This window comes from Blastomyces dermatitidis (assembly GCF_000003525.1).
Source record: "Blastomyces dermatitidis ER-3 genomic scaffold supercont1.6, whole genome shotgun sequence".
NCBI lineage: Eukaryota > Fungi > Ascomycota > Eurotiomycetes > Onygenales > Ajellomycetaceae > Blastomyces > Blastomyces dermatitidis.
The window spans coordinates 3,477,923-3,498,093 of NW_025544779.1; the positions used below are offsets into that span (position 1 = coordinate 3,477,923).

Below are 20,171 nucleotides of genomic sequence, written 5' to 3' on the forward strand. Positions count from 1 at the left end.
TCGTGATGTCTTGTGTCGGGTCAACAACAATTGGCCACAACTGGTCCGAGCGATCTGATCAGTCTAAGAGGCTGCTCTTATAGCAGCTGACGGGTTACATTGAGGAGATGCGCGCATTGAAACCTCCAGCACCTGGTGTAGTTGGGGGCATGAATGGCTCTAAACTCTATGACCCACGGATTCCTGATGGTGTGCAAGGATTCGGACCATTTGATACCATTTAAAGCTTCCATTCTTTTCTTACAAGTGGGATTAAGATGTCCCCGGATGGATTGCCTGACATCAACAAATTACTGACATTTTACCAAAATTCACAATTCCCAACATCTTTAACGCATGGGGATCTGAACAGCCCAAATATTCTTGTTGACGGGGATAAAATTGTGGGAATTGTGGACTGGGACACTTGTGGCTGGTATCCAGAATATTGGGAGTACACGACGGCTTGGAATGTCAACCCTTATAATGTGTTTTGGAGAGACGAAGTTGGTAAATTTCTTGAAGAATACCCGGAGGCACTGAGGATGGAGGAGATACGTCTTAAATATTTCGGAGATATCTAGGTCTCATCTGATCAAGATGCCTGTCTGCATTTCTCCTATCCACTAATGGGAACCTATCGTTCACGGAACCGTCTCCTTTCTCTCGTTAAGGTCAAAGGTTGGAACGGTTCTCGGTGGAAATGATCCCGAGCCATCATATCGTCTTTGCTGCCGCTTTTGTCAGATATAATCCTTAGCATTTTGCTCAATTGTTTGCCAGTTCGTGACTTGAGTTCCTAAGCTTCTAACATGCCCGAGAAGGAAACTGGTCTGGATGAGTGGGATCTCGAGTGTTGAACTGGGTCTGGCTGGCTGGATCGAGTTATTGTTTCACGTGATAGCGATGTCCATCTCCCCCTTCTGCTTCTTCTGTAAGTGGGAAAGGTTGATTCTCCTATTATTATGGGAGCAGCTAGCTACGTTATATAACATAAGAGATCACGTGCAGGCGGAGCGATCGCTAGGGCAATGCCACCAAGGCAGCCGCTGCTACACCCCCCCTCGCATCGCCATGCAAGATCTTAACACTGTGATTATCTTCAAATGTTATATAGAAAAGCCTGCCATGCAGTCCCTGAGTCTCTTCAAATCATGCTACATACATTAATTTCAGGCATTCTGGCCCTTTCCACCTGTAAGACCTAACAAATCAAGGAATCACTGAAATACAATAGTGTCTAAAGATTTGATCAATTCATCTGCTGTTATTTTCTCAGTTGAGATGTACTTCAAAGATATAATTCTCTCATTCAGCTGTGTATGTGAGAAATGAAATTGTATATTAATATACTTACTGTGCATGATCATCACTATCATAGTGATCAGATCAATTGAACTCTTATTATCAGTATAAATCTTGATTAAGTTATTTGAAATGAATAATAAGTTCATTATTATATTTCATAATCATATTATCTCACACACTGTCTTATTAAGAGTCATATACTCAGCTTTATTTAAGTTGAGAGATATACAGAGCTGCTTTACAGATCATTATAATATAGAGATATCTGTAACTTTAAAGATGAACTCAGATATAGACTTCTGATTGTTATTAAGAGAATCAGCTCAGTCAGAATCTGTGTATTCAACTGATGTATATATTGTATTCAGTAAGTTACTCATATCATTGTTTAAATTCTTATAAAATATTTCCAGATTCTTAGTACTGTGAAGATAGTGTATAACATGTAGTAGAGCTTTTCATGCTTTCAGTGTGAGAGCTGAGTTCTTCTGTGCTAGAAGAAATGCCATATAGATAATGTTCAGATATAATTTAACTACTAAATACTGCAGATAGCTGACTTTATATTAATATTAAGTCTTTGTGAATCTGCTTTTCTTCTCTGACATGAGAGAGTCATCTAGATATAAGTCTTCATTCATGAGCAAGTGAATAGTAACTGTATTATCAAGATGAAAATCTTATATCAAGCATGTAATATATTATTTAAGTGTTAATTTAACTTTATTCTTCATATAACTGACTTTTATACTCAGATATCTTTTAGATTCTTTGAGATCTTTAATCTCAAGCTTTTCACTCAGCATGTTTATCAATCAATCAGTATTCACAGACTGCTCAGCTATAATATGAAAATTATTAATATAGATTATTATATATAGATTCTTCTACATGTCATGTTATCAGAGATTAGAGTTATATAAACTGAGAGTGAATTCATGTTCTCACAGCAGAATTGTGAGATAATTATACTAGATTTTTATTACAGAGTTCAAGCTGTATAAAGATTTCTTGACAGTATATATCATTGTGTATGAAGTATCTGCTTCAAAATCAGTGAGTTAATGCATGTAAACTGTCTTCTCTAGTTATCTGTGTAGATAGATAAGTATAATATTAACTTAACACAGAGTTCATCTATATTTCACTACAATGATAAACATCATACAATTTATTATATTCATTATAACAGAGATGTATATTTTCTCTCTTAGGCTTTTCTTAAGTCAATTACTGCAGACTACTCATCTGAACTTTTATAATATACTGTTTTCATCAGTATTGAAGTTCTCAGAATAATTCTTCTTTATGAATACTTAGTAGCTGAAAGTCATGAGTTCATTAGCAGAAACATCAGAACACAGTATAAGTATTCAGATCTTTCATCTCTCTAAATTGATTATTTTGCATTGTATTGAATATCTTTATTATTCTTCTATACTCTCTGATCAGCCTATCACATTCTTAAAGCTTTTCAGCAAGTCATTAGTAATTGATAAAAAGATGTAAGCTATAAAGATCTTTGCAGACTGTATTCATGAAACATATGATTCTGAAAAATCAGAAGTATCAGAATTCTTCATTATATAGATAGCAGTGATTAAGTCAGTGTTAGCTTTTGCAGTTATAGTGATGATTACATTTTTTAATATTTCTTACACTTTTGCAGGGAAAATCATGTCACTCATATTAATAAGCTTATCTGATATAGAACTTCACACATGATAGATCATGCATCTGCAGAATTCAATAAGTTTATATAGATCAGTCTGAGCAGACAGTTTGTCTGCTAGCTTCTGTGATTCATGAAGATGAGTATAGACATTCAACTTAAGCTTGTAGAAATGTGAGATCTGCAGCAGAGTGTTCATCAGAACTGAAAAAGAAATTGTATAAGAGCTGTAGACAGGTTTCTTATCTTTCATAACTGCAGACTAATACTTCTCATTGTATAGTATAGTAGATGTAGATGTGTTATTAATTATTGTAATGACAGTGTTTAATACATTCACTTAAAATTTCTTAGAGATGTTCTTGTCAATGATGATTACTCTCATATGCATTATAATCATGCAGATTCCATGTTCAGAGACATCATCTTAATGTGAAGAATAAGAAGTTATCAGCTCTCAAATTATACTGTAATTACTGAATAATATGATGATTTTTACAGATCTGAATACTCTGTTAATATCAGTTCTAATATATGCAGATGCTGTAAACCTCAAATTCTTTGTAAATTGAGTCTAATAAGTATAATAGTTATAAGCTTGATCTTTGCTTTGCATAAAATAGACTTATCTATACCTCATCATATTATCTGTAATTAATATGTAGTATTTAGTTCTCTGATGCAACTTGACAGAGTGATCAGACATCTTATTTAATATACACTCATCATCTGCAAGATTAATATGAATATGTTACATGAGTCAGATTGCTTGTGACATGAGAATCTGAGAAAAACAACATATCATACTCTCTTTCATACAACTGTCACAGAAAAAACCAGTCTTGAGACTCTTGATTTAAATATCTGATAACAGATTCTTTGTCAATGCAATAATAACTTCTGTGTGTATATAATCTAAGTCTATATATCATTCAATGAGTATTTTAACAATTGTGAGAGATTAAGTCTGATTATTATTAGTGAAATTGTTATTATCAGCAGTAGTTATAGTATTTATATATATATATGATTTTACAGTGTAATATATCACTCTTGACTTATAATGAATATCAACTTCTGACATTCTTTCAACAATTTTATATATGAAGCTCTGAGATGTGTGAATTGTAATGAAAGTAATATTATTTGAGACTCTTATGAGAAAGTAAGATGAAATGAATGATAATAATTCAAATTAAAAGCCCTGATCTTCAAGCTTGACAAATGATAACAGATTAACTGTGAGATTGAGAATTCAGTGAATATTGTAAATCATAATATCTCTTTCTTCAGATTCTAAGAGAAGATCACTGATTTTCTTAATATGACTGTGATCTTCATCTGCAGTGTTAATCTTGAGATTATTAATGTAAGTCTTACATTGAATAAGAGACTGCTTTTTCCCTGTCATATTGAAGCTTACACATGTATCAAGAAATCAAGGCTTGAATGTAGTGCTGACAGTCACTGAAAAAGCAATCACAGCATTGACTGTGACAGGTTGAGAGACTAGAAGGTTAAAAGATTCAATCTTTTTATCATTCTTATTCTTATTCTTCTTCTTACTTCTCTGCTTATTATGTTTACTGATATTACTACTATCATTCTCTTCAGATATAATAATACAGTTCTTGTTTAACTCACATCACTGTTCAGTAGTAAGTTCAGAGTATAGATATTAGTAAGTGTTCTTTGAGTACTAGTTTATACTGCATATATTACACTTGAAGCTGTCAGTGAATAACATAGTAGAGATTATAATAACTATATTAACTCACTGCAGCTTGAAATGTTCATTCTTAGACTTACTTATACAATTTATCAACTGTTTCATGAAATCTTCAATATTAATATTATGAATAGAGTCTTGATCAGTCATATAGAAATCATTCAAATATATCTTGATAAAAGACTTTTGATAATCTTTTAAACTAATAAGAAAGAGATTATAATAGAAGTCTTCTGAGTTGTTCACTAACTTCTTGTAATATGTAATTAAATAATGAAATCTTCTCTAAAATACTAGATAATCATTTTTCTTAACATGTAAGATAGTTAATTCTTTTATGATATTCATACATTCTTTCATAAGTGAGATAGTGTACTTGACTTTAATTCTTTCTTATAATGCAGCTGCATTATCTGACTCAAGAGTTTCAATGATTATATATACAGATTCTAATAAGAACTGTAACATACATTAATACAGTGTTTTAATATAAATACTTTATTTTTCAGTACTTAACATATCTTAACTGATGTCTTCTGAACAGATATATTGATTCTTCATAAGAATGTTAAATTTGCTGATAACTTCAGCATCTGTAAGAATTTCTGTATATCAGGTCTGATAATTGATACTGTCAAATGTGATTACAGTCTTAGTATTCATGACTTTTTAAACATTCTTTTAATATTCACAGATCTGAGATTTGAAATTGTTCACAGCAGAGATGATCTTCTGATACATGCTTATTCTATTACAGAATATTATAAGATTATTAAATAACATGAATATTATGTTATCTTAACTCATTCTAGACATAGAACTGCTGACAGAACACACTTCTATGAATACTGTATATATAGCACTTGAGTTTGAGATTTCATTATCAGATTCATGATGAGTGTCTGTGTCTTAACTAGTGAATAACTTCATGACTTTCTCTGTGACTTCTATGTACTGAGTAATATTATCTTTATCTGATTCTTCATCAATAGAGGCCTGTTAAGCTGTCTGAGTATAAGAATGAAAGTATAGAGTCTTCTTTCTATTACTCTGAGAAGTAGACAAGCTACTCATCAGTTATTATAATCTGAGTATAGATGTAAGAAAAGAGATTCAGATGAGATCAATCTCATTCAGTTATTAATTCAAAGAAAGAATGCAATCTCTTAATCTCTAGATGTATCTGCTTATTAGAGCATGCTTGTTCTGAGTAATGAGAGTATCTTCTATTCAAATCAACATAGAAAAGTGAACCAGTCCGCGGGCAATTGACTACAGTGTAATCCTTCTATAAAAATGTGTATAAGGAGTCTTAATAAAAGAAAAATCATGAATGTCCGGGCTATAACCTGTAAGTGGGAAAGGTTGATTCTTCTATTATTATAGGAGCAGCTAGCTATGTTATATAACATAAGAGATCACATGCAGGCGGAGCGATCGCTAGGGCAACGCCACCAAGGCGGCCGCCGCTACATCTTCTTTGGGTCCGACAATGATGGTCCCAATGATACGTGTTCGGATCCTGTCCACCACGCCCGTAGAGGGCGACGTAGACGCGATCTTTATCGGCTGCCGGCATAGTTACTAGAATCGTGAACGGAGCTGGGAGGTGGAATATTTTTTGATTAGCAAAGCTATGAGGTTTCTGGGCACTTGAGCGCCTATTGCTGTACTTAGAATCTGGCATGCACTGGACTGGGCCTTGGAGGAACTTACTTTTCTTCCAATGAATGATTGACTGGTGTGAACGAGAAATGTTAGGTAGGCTCTTCCATTCGGAAAATATTTACGAACCCAACGGAGCTGAGAGACAGCAGCTAATGTTTCAAGTTTATGTCTGAGTAATACGTATGAGGTGTGAATGCACCACACTCACTATAACAATAACAATTGAAATATGGATAATTTGAACTTCAAAAATTAATATCTCAACATCAAATAGCTAATCTATAATAATTAATTTATCTACATCATTCTGAGTAGCTGTATTATTCATGAAATATTCATATCCTTAACTCGCTACCTCCTATAATCGGGAATTAGCCATGACCGTGGAAATTTATAAGCATGCCCACCTTCGCGTTCCACATTGATGAAGGAGAGCTTAGTATTAGTTATGTGCTCCTATTTCACTGATTTACCTCATCAATACTCCAAAGAATGGTGGAGAGTTTTCGAAGAGCGAGCATCACTTGTGCGCAGCAGCAGCCATAATGACATTTTGAAATCAGGACCCCTCCTGAACTTACTCGCTTAAGGATTAATCTGCACCTCCGATGCAAGCCCGACTATCAGACTTATAGTGCAGATTTCTTCTGTATCCTATGCCTGATACCCCGACTGTATCTATTCCTCCCGTGCGCAACTTGCAGGACTCTTGCACGTTTGACTACATATCTCTCCTAAAACAAACGGGAGGGGGGTCAGGCCGCCTCCTTTTCGCAGGCTGCATTTCCGAATGACGAGAAATCCGGCAACTTGGGAGAGATAACCGATTCGTCCTGTCGCTGGTACAATTGCCGGCCGGGGACATTCTATGCGATCTCCCGAGGCATTTCCCCCCGCCTCAATATTGGCGAGACAAGAAAGGAAAACTCGGAATTTTTTTTTCTTTTCCGGGTCTTGTCGGGTAGATGCAAACTAGATACTTTGCATCGCAGGTGTCTGTGGGTGTAGGTTAAAAAACAAAAAATCTTGCTGCTCCCTTTCTACTCCTCAGGCGTCTGTCTCATACTTCTTTCTAACATTTCCTGTACAAGCAAGCTCAGGAAGGGGATCAATGTTGGCAATGGACCGGAGGGCATCAGAGCGCAAGCATTGGACTGAGCAAAGAGGGCCGGACATAAATCCTCTTCTAGTTCTGCTTTTCATTCCAGCAGCGGGGCTCCTATCCTATGCTATGTACTCCGTAGATAATAGAAAGAGATAGAACGCCGGAGGAAGAGCTGTTGTTCTGTCCTCGACTAGGGTGGTGGGAGAGAGAGGTTGGGCAGTGCAGTTCATACATGATGAATATCAAGGCCTCCACCACGCATTTCATAGCCTACACTTATGGAATATGCACATCCCTTGCTTCTTATGGCTTCCTGTGCCTTAAGAAATATAAGTCCAGTTTAAATCAAGCATGGTGAGATTTTCCCCATCTCGTACTTGAACAAAGTCGCTGCCTGGAGCGAGCAAGGGATACCTCTAGCACATATCTTAGATAACTAACTTAGGGGTGGGGGTAAGGTTCCCGGATGGCTTTTTTTTTTTTTTTGATTCCCTTTCTCCTTCAAGTGTAACTATAAACCTTTACAGTACCTACGTCACGAGGAGAAAACCCCCCCCCCCCCACAAACTGAGACCTAAGATTAAAAAGAGGAATAAAAAAAGGAAACGGGCTGGCCTTCTCACTCCGTTTCCTCTTCTCTTCTCACATCTCACGAACAGGACTGGAAAGATAAACACGGCGTAGCAAGGTTCCGATGGGGGATTGCAGGCGTCGAGCATATTATATACCTAGACACATGTATGTACATTACATGTACATGTACAGTACATACCTCGATAAATAAATGTATGTGACTCTGACTTCATCCTGAGTAGAGAGTCCAGGGCAAGGGATGTAACGGAAAGGCTATTGCAAGAGGGGGAATGAGAGGCGGTTTACAAGACTGGCATACGTCCTTTAGCACTGCTAGCTGACTAGTATACTGACCGCTATTTCCCATTCTCGACAGTTTTTAGTTCTTCCCTATGATTGATTGCCCTCCCTTCTGCTGCAGGCGGTGGGGGAGTCTTGTATGTAATCACTCTCAACTGACTAGCTACAATACAATACACAGTACCCCTCCTTAAGCCGACAGGTACTCCGTATAATAATAACTATAACAACTCCCGAACACGTCAACAGAATCACGCAAACGAAAAAAAGAGGAAATGGGACAAGACAGGTGAGCTCTTCTTCTTTCTTTTTTTATTTTAATGCATCCGCTCGGTTATGAGTGGGATTCTTGCAGTTGCCGTCCACATCGGAGTTGATACAGTCGGCTATGCTGCAGTGGTAACTCCGCCATGCCGGCGATATGGTTTTGATATATGCTGCAGAGTGTGTACATGTATGTACACAGGAATAGTCGATTTATGGGGCTCCGCCTAGCGCAACCTGCTCAAGAAACAATGTGCCTCCGTAAAATTCCTTCCAAGAGCCCCTCTTTGGCCTGTAATGGCTTAGAGAGGACAGATTTGAAGCTGCACAGTGAGACCGTGTAGCAATAAAAATGGGTAAGAAGAATAGTGACCATTTTTGCGGAGGCGGGGGAAGGGGGGACTTCCATTCCACTATTGTGGGATGCGAAAAAAGAAGTCCCTTCGGAAGTTTAGGTGGGAAACTATCTCAGCCATTTTGACATGGGCGGGAACTCCAAATACGTCAAATCAGCAACTCAACACAGCAAGTGGAGGTTTATAGTGGTGTAACATTCCTGAGGCGGGAGAGCGGGTTCTGAATGCACAGTAGGCAATGGGCTGGGTGTTTGGTTGGGCAGGAGAACTGCTCTCGCTGGACATTGCCTATGAAGGAGGTTAGTGTACTAGTAGTACGGAGTAACTACATAACTACAGACGCAACAGTATGGTCAAACAAGGTTCTGTGTGCGTTGTTGGTTTATCTTATCGATAGTTAATCATTTATTAGGGCGGGGATAATTTCCAATGGTGCATGCAGTAACTACGTACTCCGTATTCTGTATGGATAGGAACAACTCATTGTGTTCTGCCGGTGCAGCCGCCGCAACAACCTGCAGTAGCCAGTCCAGTTGGCCAGATGGCTGCAGGAATGGCGCATGTCGACCTGCATATTCCCAAGCTTCTTCTCTTCCTCTATGACGATGACGGGATTGCTGGCGGGATGCTTCAGGTCAGGTCCAAAACCCGCTCGTTTCGTTCATTCACGTAGGGTCGGGAATCGCTAAACTAATATTTAATCACAGTGGCTACAATGACGACAATGTTTCTGTGTTGATATTAATCGCTCATCGCATCGGACAAGACCAGGCCAATAATAGAAGCCAGAAGGCAGAAGAAGTACAGAGTACCCGCAATAATAGAAGAGTGTTCCACCGCAGACACACCGGGCTCCACATAACATAATCTTACCAGCTAACTTAGTTACTGTACTGCGTAGTTACCCTGCTCTTCTGCCTGCTGACTACAAAAGCTGCCTCTTGCCCCTCGTCAACCTCGACTTCTTCTTCTTCTTCTTCTTCTTCTTCTTCTTCAACCTCAATCTCAGTCCCAAATATCCAATCCCCCTTCAGCAATCTTTCCAACTCTGCTTTCTTGCTTTTCGATCACTCTCTAGGAAGTGGTCCATCAATACCGCCAAAACGTTTTCCAATCTTCTTCCCTCGTAAGTCGATTTTGCTCCTCCATGGCGCCGTCACTGTTGCTTAATCCCCCGCCCCCCCCTCTTTTTTATTTTTTTTATTTTTTTTCTTTTTTGTATCTGCCATTGATCTCTCTCTCAAGGGGGAATGGATAACCACTGCTATTTCCCTTGTTCTGCTTCACTCGTAGCTGTAATATCTCGCGTTGTGAAGTACAGTTGCTAATTTTCATCTCCCTGCAGGTCGCACCACCCGTTCAACGGAAGCCGACGCTCGTCCGCTCGTGGAGGAGCATCGGATTTGCCTTTTGTTCGATAAATCGACAAAGCTCTTGACTGCCATTTGAAGCTCGAGATCTCTACTCTCTACTTCTACCTTCTTCACCTTTCAATCACTTTTCAATCAAACCCGCGCCAATTTTTTTCGTGTTTGACAAGTCAAGATGGCCCCTCACGCCGAAGATAAAGCTAAGGTCTCCTTGAACGGGTCGGTGTCGACTTCTTCAACAACTCCTACTCTTTTCACTGTGGACTCCCCAAATGTCGTCTACACTGATGAGGAAATCAAATCGAGGTATGTGTACCATACTACTGCCGTCACTCGTGCCGCAGATGGTAAGTATGTTGCCGCTCCCAAGGAATCTGCCTATGACTTCAAGGTCAACCGTAAGGTCGGCAAAGTCGGCATGATGCTTGTCGGATGGGGTGGGAATAACGGTACCACCGTCACTGCCGGTATCATTGCCAATCGTCGTGGCCTCGTCTGGGACACTCGCGAGGGCAAACGTGCCGCCAACTACTACGGCTCCGTCATCATGGCCTCCACCGTCAAGCTGGGTACTGACCCGGAAACCGCCCAGGAGGTCAATGTTCCCTTCCACGACATGTTGCCCATGGTCCACCCCAATGATCTGGCCATTGGAGGCTGGGATATCAGCGGTATGAACCTTGCGGATGCCATGGACCGTGCCCAAGTACTGGAGCCGTCCCTGAAAGAAATGGTCCGCAAGGAGATGGCCGAAATGAAGCCTCTCCCAAGTGTCTACTACCCAGATTTCATCGCCGCCAACCAGGAGGAACGTGCTGATAACGTCATCGAGGGTTCCAAGGCCTCGTGGGCTCATGTTGAGAGGATTCAACAGGATATCCGGTAAGCTCAAAATTTTGCAATTGATATCGGTTCAGAGATATATTCCTAACCCTATATTGCTACTATAGTGAATTCAAGGCTGCCAACGGATTGGACAAGGTTATCATCATGTGGACCGCCAACACTGAGCGTTATGCCGACGTCCTCGCAGGCGTGAATGACACTTCCGACAATCTCCTCAAGGCTATCAAGGACGGCCATGAGGAAGTTTCCCCGTCGACCGTTTTCGCGGTTGCGTCCATCTTGGAAGATGCGCCCTTCATCAACGGCTCCCCTCAGAACACCTTTGTTCCAGGAGTTATCAAACTTGCTGAGGAGCGTGGTGCCTTCATCGGTGGAGATGACTTCAAATCCGGCCAGACCAAGATGAAGTCCGCCCTCGTGGATTTCTTGATCAACGCTGGTATCAAGCTCACTTCGATTGCCTCCTACAACCACTTAGGCAACAATGATGGCATGAACTTGAGCTCCCACAAGCAGTTCCGCTCCAAGGAGATCTCCAAGTCCAATGTCGTTGACGATATGGTTGCTGCCAACCATATCCTGTACAAGAAGGACGAGCACCCCGACCACACTGTCGTGATCAAGTATATGCCGGCTGTCGGAGACAACAAGCGGGCTCTTGACGAGTACTACGCTGAGATCTTCATGGGCGGCCACCAGACCATCAGCATGTTCAACGTTTGCGAGGACTCCCTCCTCGCCTCCCCGCTGATCATTGACCTGGTCCTCATTGCGGAGCTCATGACTCGTGTTAGCTGGAAGCCCGCCTCTGGCGACAAGTACAAGGGTTTCCACAGCGTTCTCAGCCTCCTCAGCTATATGCTAAAGGTACTTTTATCCTTGCTCTCTAGGTTCTTGCTGCTGGTTACGGATTAAGTGAACTAACAAAAATTTTTCTCAGGCTCCCCTGACCCCACCAGGAACTCCCGTCGTGAACTCCTTGAGCAAGCAGCGCGCTGCTATTACCAACGTCTTCCGCGCCTGCATCGGCTTGCAGCCTGAGTCCGACATGACTCTCGAGCACAAGCTCTTCTAGACTCGTTCACGTATCTCTGCGCATGATCTCATTTGACGCAGGGGATAGGTTGTGCCTATTAACGATTAACGAGCCCAGGCCGCGGCGTGCCTTTTGTCGTTCCCTTCCTTTTATCTGACCAGATTGAACAAACCTTTCGCACTTTTGCTTTGCCCTTGTGACCACTTGTGGGGTCAACACACTCCTTTAGTTCAGCTAGCCTAGTGCCTTACCAAGTTGCAATAATTAATTTAAGCATATGCCTAGGCAATTTATATATGCGAAGACAATAGTTGAAGATCCTGTCGTGTTATTTTCATTTCCAACTTGTAGCAGCGTACATACATCCGTAAGTGTTGGTGAAAATAGTGGTGGTACGGTACCCAAGGCAGAAGGAAGGACTGCAGGATAGTAGTTAAGTAAGTAACGTCTAATCATCTTCCCCAACAATCTGGATTGGAATAAGCTACGCATACAGTAAGTAACAAACTCCCTAGGACACCTACGTAGTATGATGGATACATTCGAAGAGAAACCACCTGCCAACATGCTTTGTTTGGGCCCTCCCAAGATCCTACCCGACCCGGCCAGTAAAATACGTGGTTTTATGCAACGATAGAAAATTGATAGAACGGTGGTATGATTTTGAATGATGGCTGCCATGATAAGTTTATCTATGTAGTTCTGCTCTATTTACGGGGCAACATGGAAACCCAACGGAGTCAATCGCAAGGAATCGCAAGGGCACCATAGGCACCAGACATGTAGCAATAGGCTCTGTTGAAAAGACAGGCAGATACATATATATATATATACAGTAGTATATCAAATTTTCCTCCTCAAACGTTCTCTCTCTGCCCTCTTCCGCTGGGTATATATATAAGTGACATGTGACGCATATCTTGAAAGCTGACAAGCCACACATCATATCACATCATCATCACAATAATAACAACCCCAACCACACCCACGCACTGGTTCAGCTTAAAAAAATTAGCCACAGCGCCGCCTGCCGTCGGGACTGGGGTCTCCCCCCCAATGCCCCCCGCCTCCCCCGTCCCCGCGGCCGTCGCCGTCGCTGTCGCTGTCGCCGTCGCGCGGCCTGGGTCTGCGGTGGTAGGAGCTGCAGAGCCCGTAGTTACTGCGTTGGTTGATAGGCGGGGACCAGCGCAGTGCCTGGGGTTGTTTTTAGAATGTTAGATTGATGTACTGTACACGGAGCAAGGAAGGTTGGGGGGGGGGGGGTGGGGGGTTAATTACCAATGATCACCATGCGGCTTGCAGCCTACAGATTCCGTAGGGCTAGGGCCTGGGTCTGCAGCGGTACGGGTTGCAGTGTCCTTAGTAGCACCGGTTGGTAGGCGGGGACCAGCGCAGTGCCTGGGGTAGTTTTTAGAATGTTAGATTGATGTACTGTACATGGAGCAAGGGGGGTGGGGGCAGGAGGGTCAATTACCAATGATCACCATGCGGCTTGCAGCCTACAGATTCTGTAGGGCTAGGGCCTGGGTCTGCAGCAGTATGGACTGCAGTGTCCTTACTAGCTCCAGTTGTTAGGCGGGGACCAGCACAGTGCCTGTAAGAATGGTTTGAATAAATTTAGATGTCAGTCAACTTTTGTTCTTCTCCCCCACCCAATACCAAAGCAGAGAATCCAATCATCTGGTTCTGTTGGGGTCAGGAAATATAAAAAATACTCCAGCTAGTTGCTCTCTGAGGATGGCTTGAGGATATTGATAAGAAGATGATGGTGGCGATGAATATGAATTGACATACCAATGATCACCGTGCGGCGTACAACCGACTGACTCCGTCGGCGAAGGGCCTGGGTCTGCAGCAGTATGGGTTGCAGTGTCCTCAGCAGCACCAGTTGTTAGGCGGGGACCAGTGCAGTGCCTGCAAGAATCGGTTGAATAGATTTAGATGTCAGTCAACTTTTGTTCCTCTCCTTTCCCCCCTACTCAATATAAAAGCAGAGAATCTAATCATCTGATTCCTTCAGGGTTGGCAAATATAAAAAAAATACTCCAGCTAGCTGCTCTTTGAGGATGGCTTGAGGATATTGGTAAGAGAATGATGGTGATGATGAATATGAATTGACATACCAGTGATCGCCATGCGGCGTACAACCGACTGACTCCGTCGGCGAAGGGCCTGGGTCTTGTCCGAGAACGAAGCTGGCGGGAGTGGAGAGGAGGGAGATGGCGACGAGGGCGACGGTAACGAACTTCATATTTCTCCCGTTTGTGTCTGGATTCGAAGGGCGCAAGGAGATACTCAAATTTGAAAACGATAGAAGTGAAGTTCTGCTCGCTGAAAAAGAGTGACGCTTTCAAGCCCAATGAACCGCAAGAGATTCAACATCAGATCAGGAAGAAGCAAGATTTCGCAGACTTGGTCTGCGCCTTTTATATCTACCGGAGTATATATCCCTGCGCAAACCCTACCTTACCATAGATACCTGTACATCTTGACATCTTGATCTTGCCCTGGACATTTTATCCCCTCTGCTCTGGTCAACTAAACAAGAAATTTTCAGAACTAGCCTGGGACTGGTACCCAATGCACATGCCACGGTCCCCTCCCTGGGAACGACAGAGGTGGGACTAACCAGCCAGCAGGCGGCTAGTAGTAATCCTCTCAGCAGCGGGAAACGGAAACCACAATGGCCCCTGCGTCCAATCCCGCGCTGCTGAATGTTCATTGCTTCGATATGAGTACCCTCGTAGTGCAGGGAGTTGATTCTTGATAGACCTTCTGGTGGGGCAAAGGTGGGAAGGATATGGCATTAGTGTACTCCGTATTTGCTCTGGCATCTTTGTGTTGTGTGATAGATGTGCGTGTATCCCCTTGCCTCTAGCCTCTAGATATAGGACAGTCAAGGAGGGCATTATATGGATATGCCAGTAGTTGGTAAAAAGTAGGTAACATTGTTCCATCATAGATGTTGCCTGTTAGAAAAAGCATGTCGCATTTTGAACGGAAAACGGTTGCGTGAGATGGGACATTCCCACCACCAACCACCAAGGTCCGCAGCGCGAGAAGGCCTCCACTAGGGAGGAGAGGCCTGTTTGCAGTAGCATGTGTTAGCGGCACAAATAGTTATCAATAATGAAGACAAAAGTAGTGAAGGGAAAAAAAAAATAAAAAAAAAAAAATCCAATGAATAGATTAGCTAGAGAGCTACAGAGGAGAGATCGCGTGCGGTTCAAACCTTTGGTTGAAATTGCTTCCTCATCACATGTGACATCCATGGTTGATTTGATGCGCCTCACTTCAATGTAATTATCATCACAACATTACTTGTGCACAGAGGAATGGCCCAGGTGGAGCAAATCCAGTCTCAAAAAGGTGTCTTGATGCTATGATCAATGCGCAACTATTCCAGAGCGAACGAGGCTAGTAAGCCAACCCCTTTAAGCCCCAGTTGAGGAGTGGTTCTAAACTCGTTGATCCATCCGCCTCCACGCAAAGATCCTCCATTTCTCGAAGTATGGTTTTTATGAATTCACCCGCACCGCTTAGTTTCAGAATGCGTGCTACAGCACGATGGACTGCAAGGAGTTGAGGTGAGGGTGGATCAATAGTATGTTCGGGGCTCGGCGATCGAAATATATCTCAAATTCTCTGAAAAGCCGATGATACTTTTTGTGTTAGAGTCAACGCATTTTTTGGGCTATCAATATCCTGGCCTTCAATAAGATGGATAACATCCGGATCAAATATTTTTAGAATGTGATAAATATGCTGCCTGTTTCGACTCACTCTAATGAACAAATTAGAGAGGCATAGCAACTATCCATTACTAGGGGGATAACAAACTAACTGTAAGTCTTCAGGAGAGATGAATGTGAGCGAGTGAGGAATTATGTGGGCCACTTCTAGACATTCAAATTCATCATTATTTAGATCCCTCAAGGGTTTCCTGTCATCATCTGTGCTATCCCCATTTGTGTCAAGCCGTTTCTTGACTTCAGCTCTATCAAACTTTCGAGACGCCACACAGCGGTGGTGGTCGGGGGAAAGACATTCTTGTCGTAACTTTGACACACGGTTTCTCGTACCAATCGGTGCAGCTTGTTTCGAAGACAGCGATGTAGGTTTGGGCTGCGGCGTTTTGACGGAGGAGGCTCGAACTACATGGCAGAAGAGAAAAACCAAGTGATGCGGCATGAAAAAAATTATCAATCATATATTTCAGCGAATTTATCCATGGCAACCACAGCTTCTCCTCTGCGCTTTGAATTCCATGATGAGAAATCATGAAAGGAGGCAAATGCTTGATGAAAACTGAAACCAGTTCTGTGTTCTTCTTCTGGAGTGACACTGCCATAAATGTATGTAAAGAAATAATCAAGGAACTCATTGGTGGATTTAACATGTTCAAATTTTGCACTTATGAGAGCTGCGGGCTTGTAGCGACTCTTTACTGTTCGGTCAGGCATGTATTTGATCAAAGTATTGAACAGGGTTCGCCCCTCCCTGCTCTCCTCTAGGGCTAGAGATGGGGGTGGGTGCTAGAGTAGAGATATCTCAATCTAGAGAAATTTGTGACGATGATGTTGAGCCATCATGATATAGAGTTCTGTAGAAGAAAGTCATAAATCTTGATGAACAGTATTGACCAATTCGATTTTCAGATGGTTTGAATAGTTAACAAATTAAGGTCACCAGCGTACGGAGTAGGAGGAGTCATGTTGTGTATATTATTTGTAGCGGCGGCCGCCTCGGTGGCGTTGCCCCAGCGATTGCTCCGCACATGGAGAATATAAGAGATTCAACCATCTCACATATTATTGCTCTGATAGAGCATATTTAATCTATTCCAAGGATTATTATAGCTAGTTAACTGCTTCCCATTATTCCATATATATGGCTATTATTATGAAGAAATCAAAAGCTAGATATCAAGCCCTATTATGTATTTTCCTTCCTTTAGAGGCCGATCAATATTCCATGCCGCTGCCGTTTACAACCTCGCAGGCAGTTTCCCCATCTTACAATTTATTTTTCCATTTGATAAACATCCCCTCCCCTCCTCAAAAGAGTGTTGAGGAAAAAGAAAAGGAAAAACGAACCAGGCTGACCGCAGTGATAGCCAAAAGAGAGAGAAAACAAAGACTTACTGCCTCATGTCAACCACGCAGCGAATGCAGTCACCATCGTTCATCTGCTCGAAAGCTTTATTAATGGATGCCAGTGGTTCACGGTGGGTGATGAATTCGTCCACTTTCAGCTTGCCGGTCATGTAGGCGTCGACTAAATCTGGCAGCTGGCTGCGGCCCTTGATTCCACCGAAGGCACTGCCTTTCCATTGGCGCCCAGTAACAAGTTGGAATGCTGTAGGTTATATTCAGTTAGCGATTTTGCTTATTTTTATCCATACCAGTTTAATCTTCTACAAAAAGAGGGAAAGAAGCAGGAGTACATACGTCTCGTGGATATTTCTTCACCAGCAGCTGCGACTCCAATGATTATGCTTTGGCCCCAACCCTTGTGGCAGGCTTCAAGTGCAGCACGCATTACACCGACATTTCCTGTGCAATCGAAGGTATAATCGCATCCACCGTCCGTCATCTCGATGAGTTTGTCTTGAATGGGTTTCCCGTCAAGCTTCGTAGGATTGACAAAGTCCGTGGCGCCGAATTTCTGGGCCCAGGATTCCTTCTTATCGTTGATGTCGACCACAATGATCCTGCTAGCCTTGTTCTTCAACGCACCCTGGATCACGGAAAGGCCAACGCATCCAGCCCCGAATATAGCCACTGTTGAGCCTTCTTCTACACCGGCAGTCACCACGGCAGCGCCGTAGCCGGTTGTGATACCGCATCCTAGCAGACATGTCCGGTCCATGGGAGCTTTATCTGTGATGGCTACAACGGAAATATCGGCGACGACGGTGTATTGGGAAAAAGTGGACGTGCCCATAAAATGTAATAGTTCCTTTCCACGGCACTTGAAACGGGATGTGCCGTCAGGCATGACGCCTTTGCCTTGGGTGGCTCTGATCTTACCGCACAAGTTCGTCTTGCCGGACTTGCAGAATTTACATTCTTTGCACTCGGGCGTACTGTTGGAGTCAGTAGGCACCTGCAACCATTTCAAGTGCCATTCCAAGAAGAATGGAAGAGGAGGTGTGTCCATACTAGAGTGCAACTACGTGGTCACCAGGCTTAACGGAAGTCACGCCTTCGCCGACAGACTCGACGATACCAGCGCCTTCATGGCCCAAGACGACGGGGAATGCTCCCTCCGGATCCTTTCCAGAAAGGGTATATGCATCTATAAAAGTGGCATAAGTCAGTCGGAATTTCACAGCAATCAATTCCGCCTCTCAACCGTCGCTCACAGTCCCAAACAAAAGAAAAGGGGAAAGGTCATCAACCCACCTGTGTGGCAAACACCGGTATAGTATATTTCAATCCGGACCTCGTGGGCCTTTGGGGGTGCAACCTCAATATCCTCGATAGTGAGGTCCTTGCCTGCCTCCCACGCAACCGCAGCCTATTTTCTCAGTTCAGTCTCATGCCCGGCATCATTCCAAACAATCCCAAACGCCATCAGTTGCTCTCAGAATGATATCATCCCATATCTTCCCAGGGGGATCAAACAGGGGGGTAATTGAATGGGAGGTGGGCGGTTTCTTACTTTGCAGGTGATAGTCTGTTTATTATTGTCCACTCCACCCATTGGTCAAACTGGTTAGCTTCCGATATTCTAAGCGTACGAAACAATTCAAACAGGCCAAACGGATTAAAAGAGAAAGTTAACTGACTTTTCCAACGGTGCTAGCCATCGTGAATTCGTGTTGCTCTGGTGAAGGTTGAAAATAGATGGCGACCAAGCTGGCTGGCTGGCTGAAATGAGCGGGGATATATGGGACGGGAAAGCAACAATTCTTCTCTGAGCGAGTTGATTTAATTGGAAATGAGGAGAAGCAAAAAAAGATGCAAGAAATCCTGCTACGGAAGAAGAAACTGTGAGAACGGGAAGATATATTTACCAGGGCGGAGGATCAAAAAGCCGCGGCGGAGGATGGCAGGTGGGGGGGCGGCGCTCGGGATTGAGGGGTATGTGTTGCGCCGTATATTCGGGTACCCGCCAGTCAGATAACGTGGAATAAACGCGGGCGGGTAGTTACCCAGAGATAAATCAAACTATTTTCTTGGCTGACGTTTTTCTAATTTGGGAATCATGGGATAAGTAAGGTTTTTCTTTCCCCTCACAATGGGATGCAATTGTTAGAATAGTTCTTTGTTTTTGCCGTATGTTGGGTAAGGTAAATAAATGATTATTTTGCCATATCGAGGAATGTAATGGCGACCTCAGTGCTGCAGCACGTTACACGTATGCCTATATTGGCCAACGAACCGGTTCTATTCCCACTAAAAGATAAATTTGAAAATAAAACAAAAAGGGAGAAAAGAAAAGGCAAACGAGGAAAAGGAAAAGAAAAATAAATTAATTAATAACAGGGATTCTTTCAATTGTCGACTTCTACTTTACAACAACAAACCCATACCTAGACTGACGGCTGACCGTGTGACTAGACTGGCCGCCGGGACCATGAATTTCATGTTTGGTCCCATTTGGTCTGGTCCCATACATTTCTTGGTGTGAATCCCACTGGGACTAATCATTAAAAAAACATGCAAAGTGACTATATATCAGATCTCAAAATAGAATCATGACTTAGAAAAAATAAGAAAGTGATCTCATTTAATCTCATTTAGTCTCATTCTTCATATAAAGTTACTATTTTTAGACATTTTAAGATTTTTTTTAAACTATTTTTAATTTTTTTAAAAAGTAATACTTTTTAATAACACTTAAATAAGATTTAAAGTTATTTAAAGTAATAAAAATAATTTAAATTGAGAAATAGAAATTATAATCTTATTTAAAAAATATAATAAGAGTAGATAGTACGTCGTTACTAAAACCAGT

General features: G+C 42.2%; 5 protein-coding genes across 5 annotated transcripts; 3 read left to right on the forward strand and 2 right to left on the reverse strand.

Annotated features, from left to right (window-relative positions):
* Positions 1-257: 257 nt before the first annotated feature.
* Positions 258-563, forward strand: BDCG_06304 (uncharacterized protein; the record flags this gene model as incomplete). The annotated part of the gene is made up of 1 exon (XM_045422037.1): positions 258-563. One exon carries the CDS (start codon positions 258-260, stop codon positions 561-563), a length of 306 nt encoding a protein of 101 aa, XP_045277764.1.
* Positions 564-9,192: 8,629 nt separating this feature from the next.
* On the forward strand, positions 9,193-9,780 carry BDCG_06305 (uncharacterized protein; the record flags this gene model as incomplete). Its single annotated transcript, XM_045422038.1, has 3 exons — positions 9,193-9,253; positions 9,428-9,588; positions 9,662-9,780. The coding sequence occupies 3 exons, from the start codon at positions 9,193-9,195 to the stop codon at positions 9,671-9,673; spliced, it is 234 nt and encodes a 77-aa protein (XP_045277765.1). The 3' UTR covers positions 9,674-9,780.
* A 146-nt stretch (positions 9,781-9,926) lies between these two features.
* Positions 9,927-13,066, forward strand: BDCG_06306 (myo-inositol-1-phosphate synthase). The gene is made up of 4 exons (XM_045422039.1): positions 9,927-10,080; positions 10,300-11,206; positions 11,275-12,037; positions 12,111-13,066. The coding sequence occupies exons 2-4, from the start codon at positions 10,500-10,502 to the stop codon at positions 12,243-12,245; spliced, it is 1,605 nt and encodes a 534-aa protein (XP_045277766.1). The 5' UTR covers positions 9,927-10,080; positions 10,300-10,499; the 3' UTR covers positions 12,246-13,066.
* BDCG_06307 (uncharacterized protein) lies at positions 12,834-16,397 on the reverse strand (the record flags this gene model as incomplete). The annotated part of the gene is made up of 5 exons (XM_045422040.1): positions 12,834-13,400; positions 13,485-13,604; positions 14,330-14,474; positions 15,239-15,291; positions 16,051-16,397. The coding sequence occupies 5 exons, from the start codon at positions 16,395-16,397 to the stop codon at positions 13,154-13,156; spliced, it is 912 nt and encodes a 303-aa protein (XP_045277767.1). The 3' UTR covers positions 12,834-13,153.
* Positions 16,398-16,909: 512 nt separating this feature from the next.
* BDCG_06308 (S-(hydroxymethyl)glutathione dehydrogenase) lies at positions 16,910-19,737 on the reverse strand. The gene is made up of 6 exons (XM_045422041.1): positions 19,000-19,737; positions 18,873-18,887; positions 18,614-18,728; positions 18,371-18,506; positions 17,657-18,294; positions 16,910-17,564 (listed from the first exon to the last, which is right to left on the reverse strand). Exons 1-6 carry the CDS (start codon positions 19,018-19,020, stop codon positions 17,347-17,349), a joined length of 1,143 nt encoding a protein of 380 aa, XP_045277768.1. The 5' UTR covers positions 19,021-19,737; the 3' UTR covers positions 16,910-17,346.
* Positions 19,738-20,171: the final 434 nt, after the last annotated feature.

Bases quoted from the DNA above. Each gene is read 5' to 3' on its own strand.
- BDCG_06306 (XM_045422039.1), top strand. From the start codon at position 10,500: ATGGCCCCTCACGCCGAAGATAAAGCTAAGGTCTCCTTGAACGGGTCG. The intron at 11,207-11,274 runs GTAAGCTCAAAA...TTGCTACTATAG, and splicing joins AGGATTCAACAGGATATCCG to TGAATTCAAGGCTGCCAACG. The intron at 12,038-12,110 runs GTACTTTTATCC...AATTTTTCTCAG, and splicing joins TCCTCAGCTATATGCTAAAG to GCTCCCCTGACCCCACCAGG.
- BDCG_06308 (XM_045422041.1), bottom strand. From the start codon at position 19,020: ATGGCTAGCACCGTTGGAAAA. The intron at 18,507-18,613 runs GTGGGTTGATGA...CCACTTTTATAG, and splicing joins TACCGGTGTTTGCCACACAG to ATGCATATACCCTTTCTGGA. The intron at 17,565-17,656 runs GTATGTACTCCT...TATAACCTACAG, and splicing joins TGAAGAAATATCCACGAGAC to CATTCCAACTTGTTACTGGG.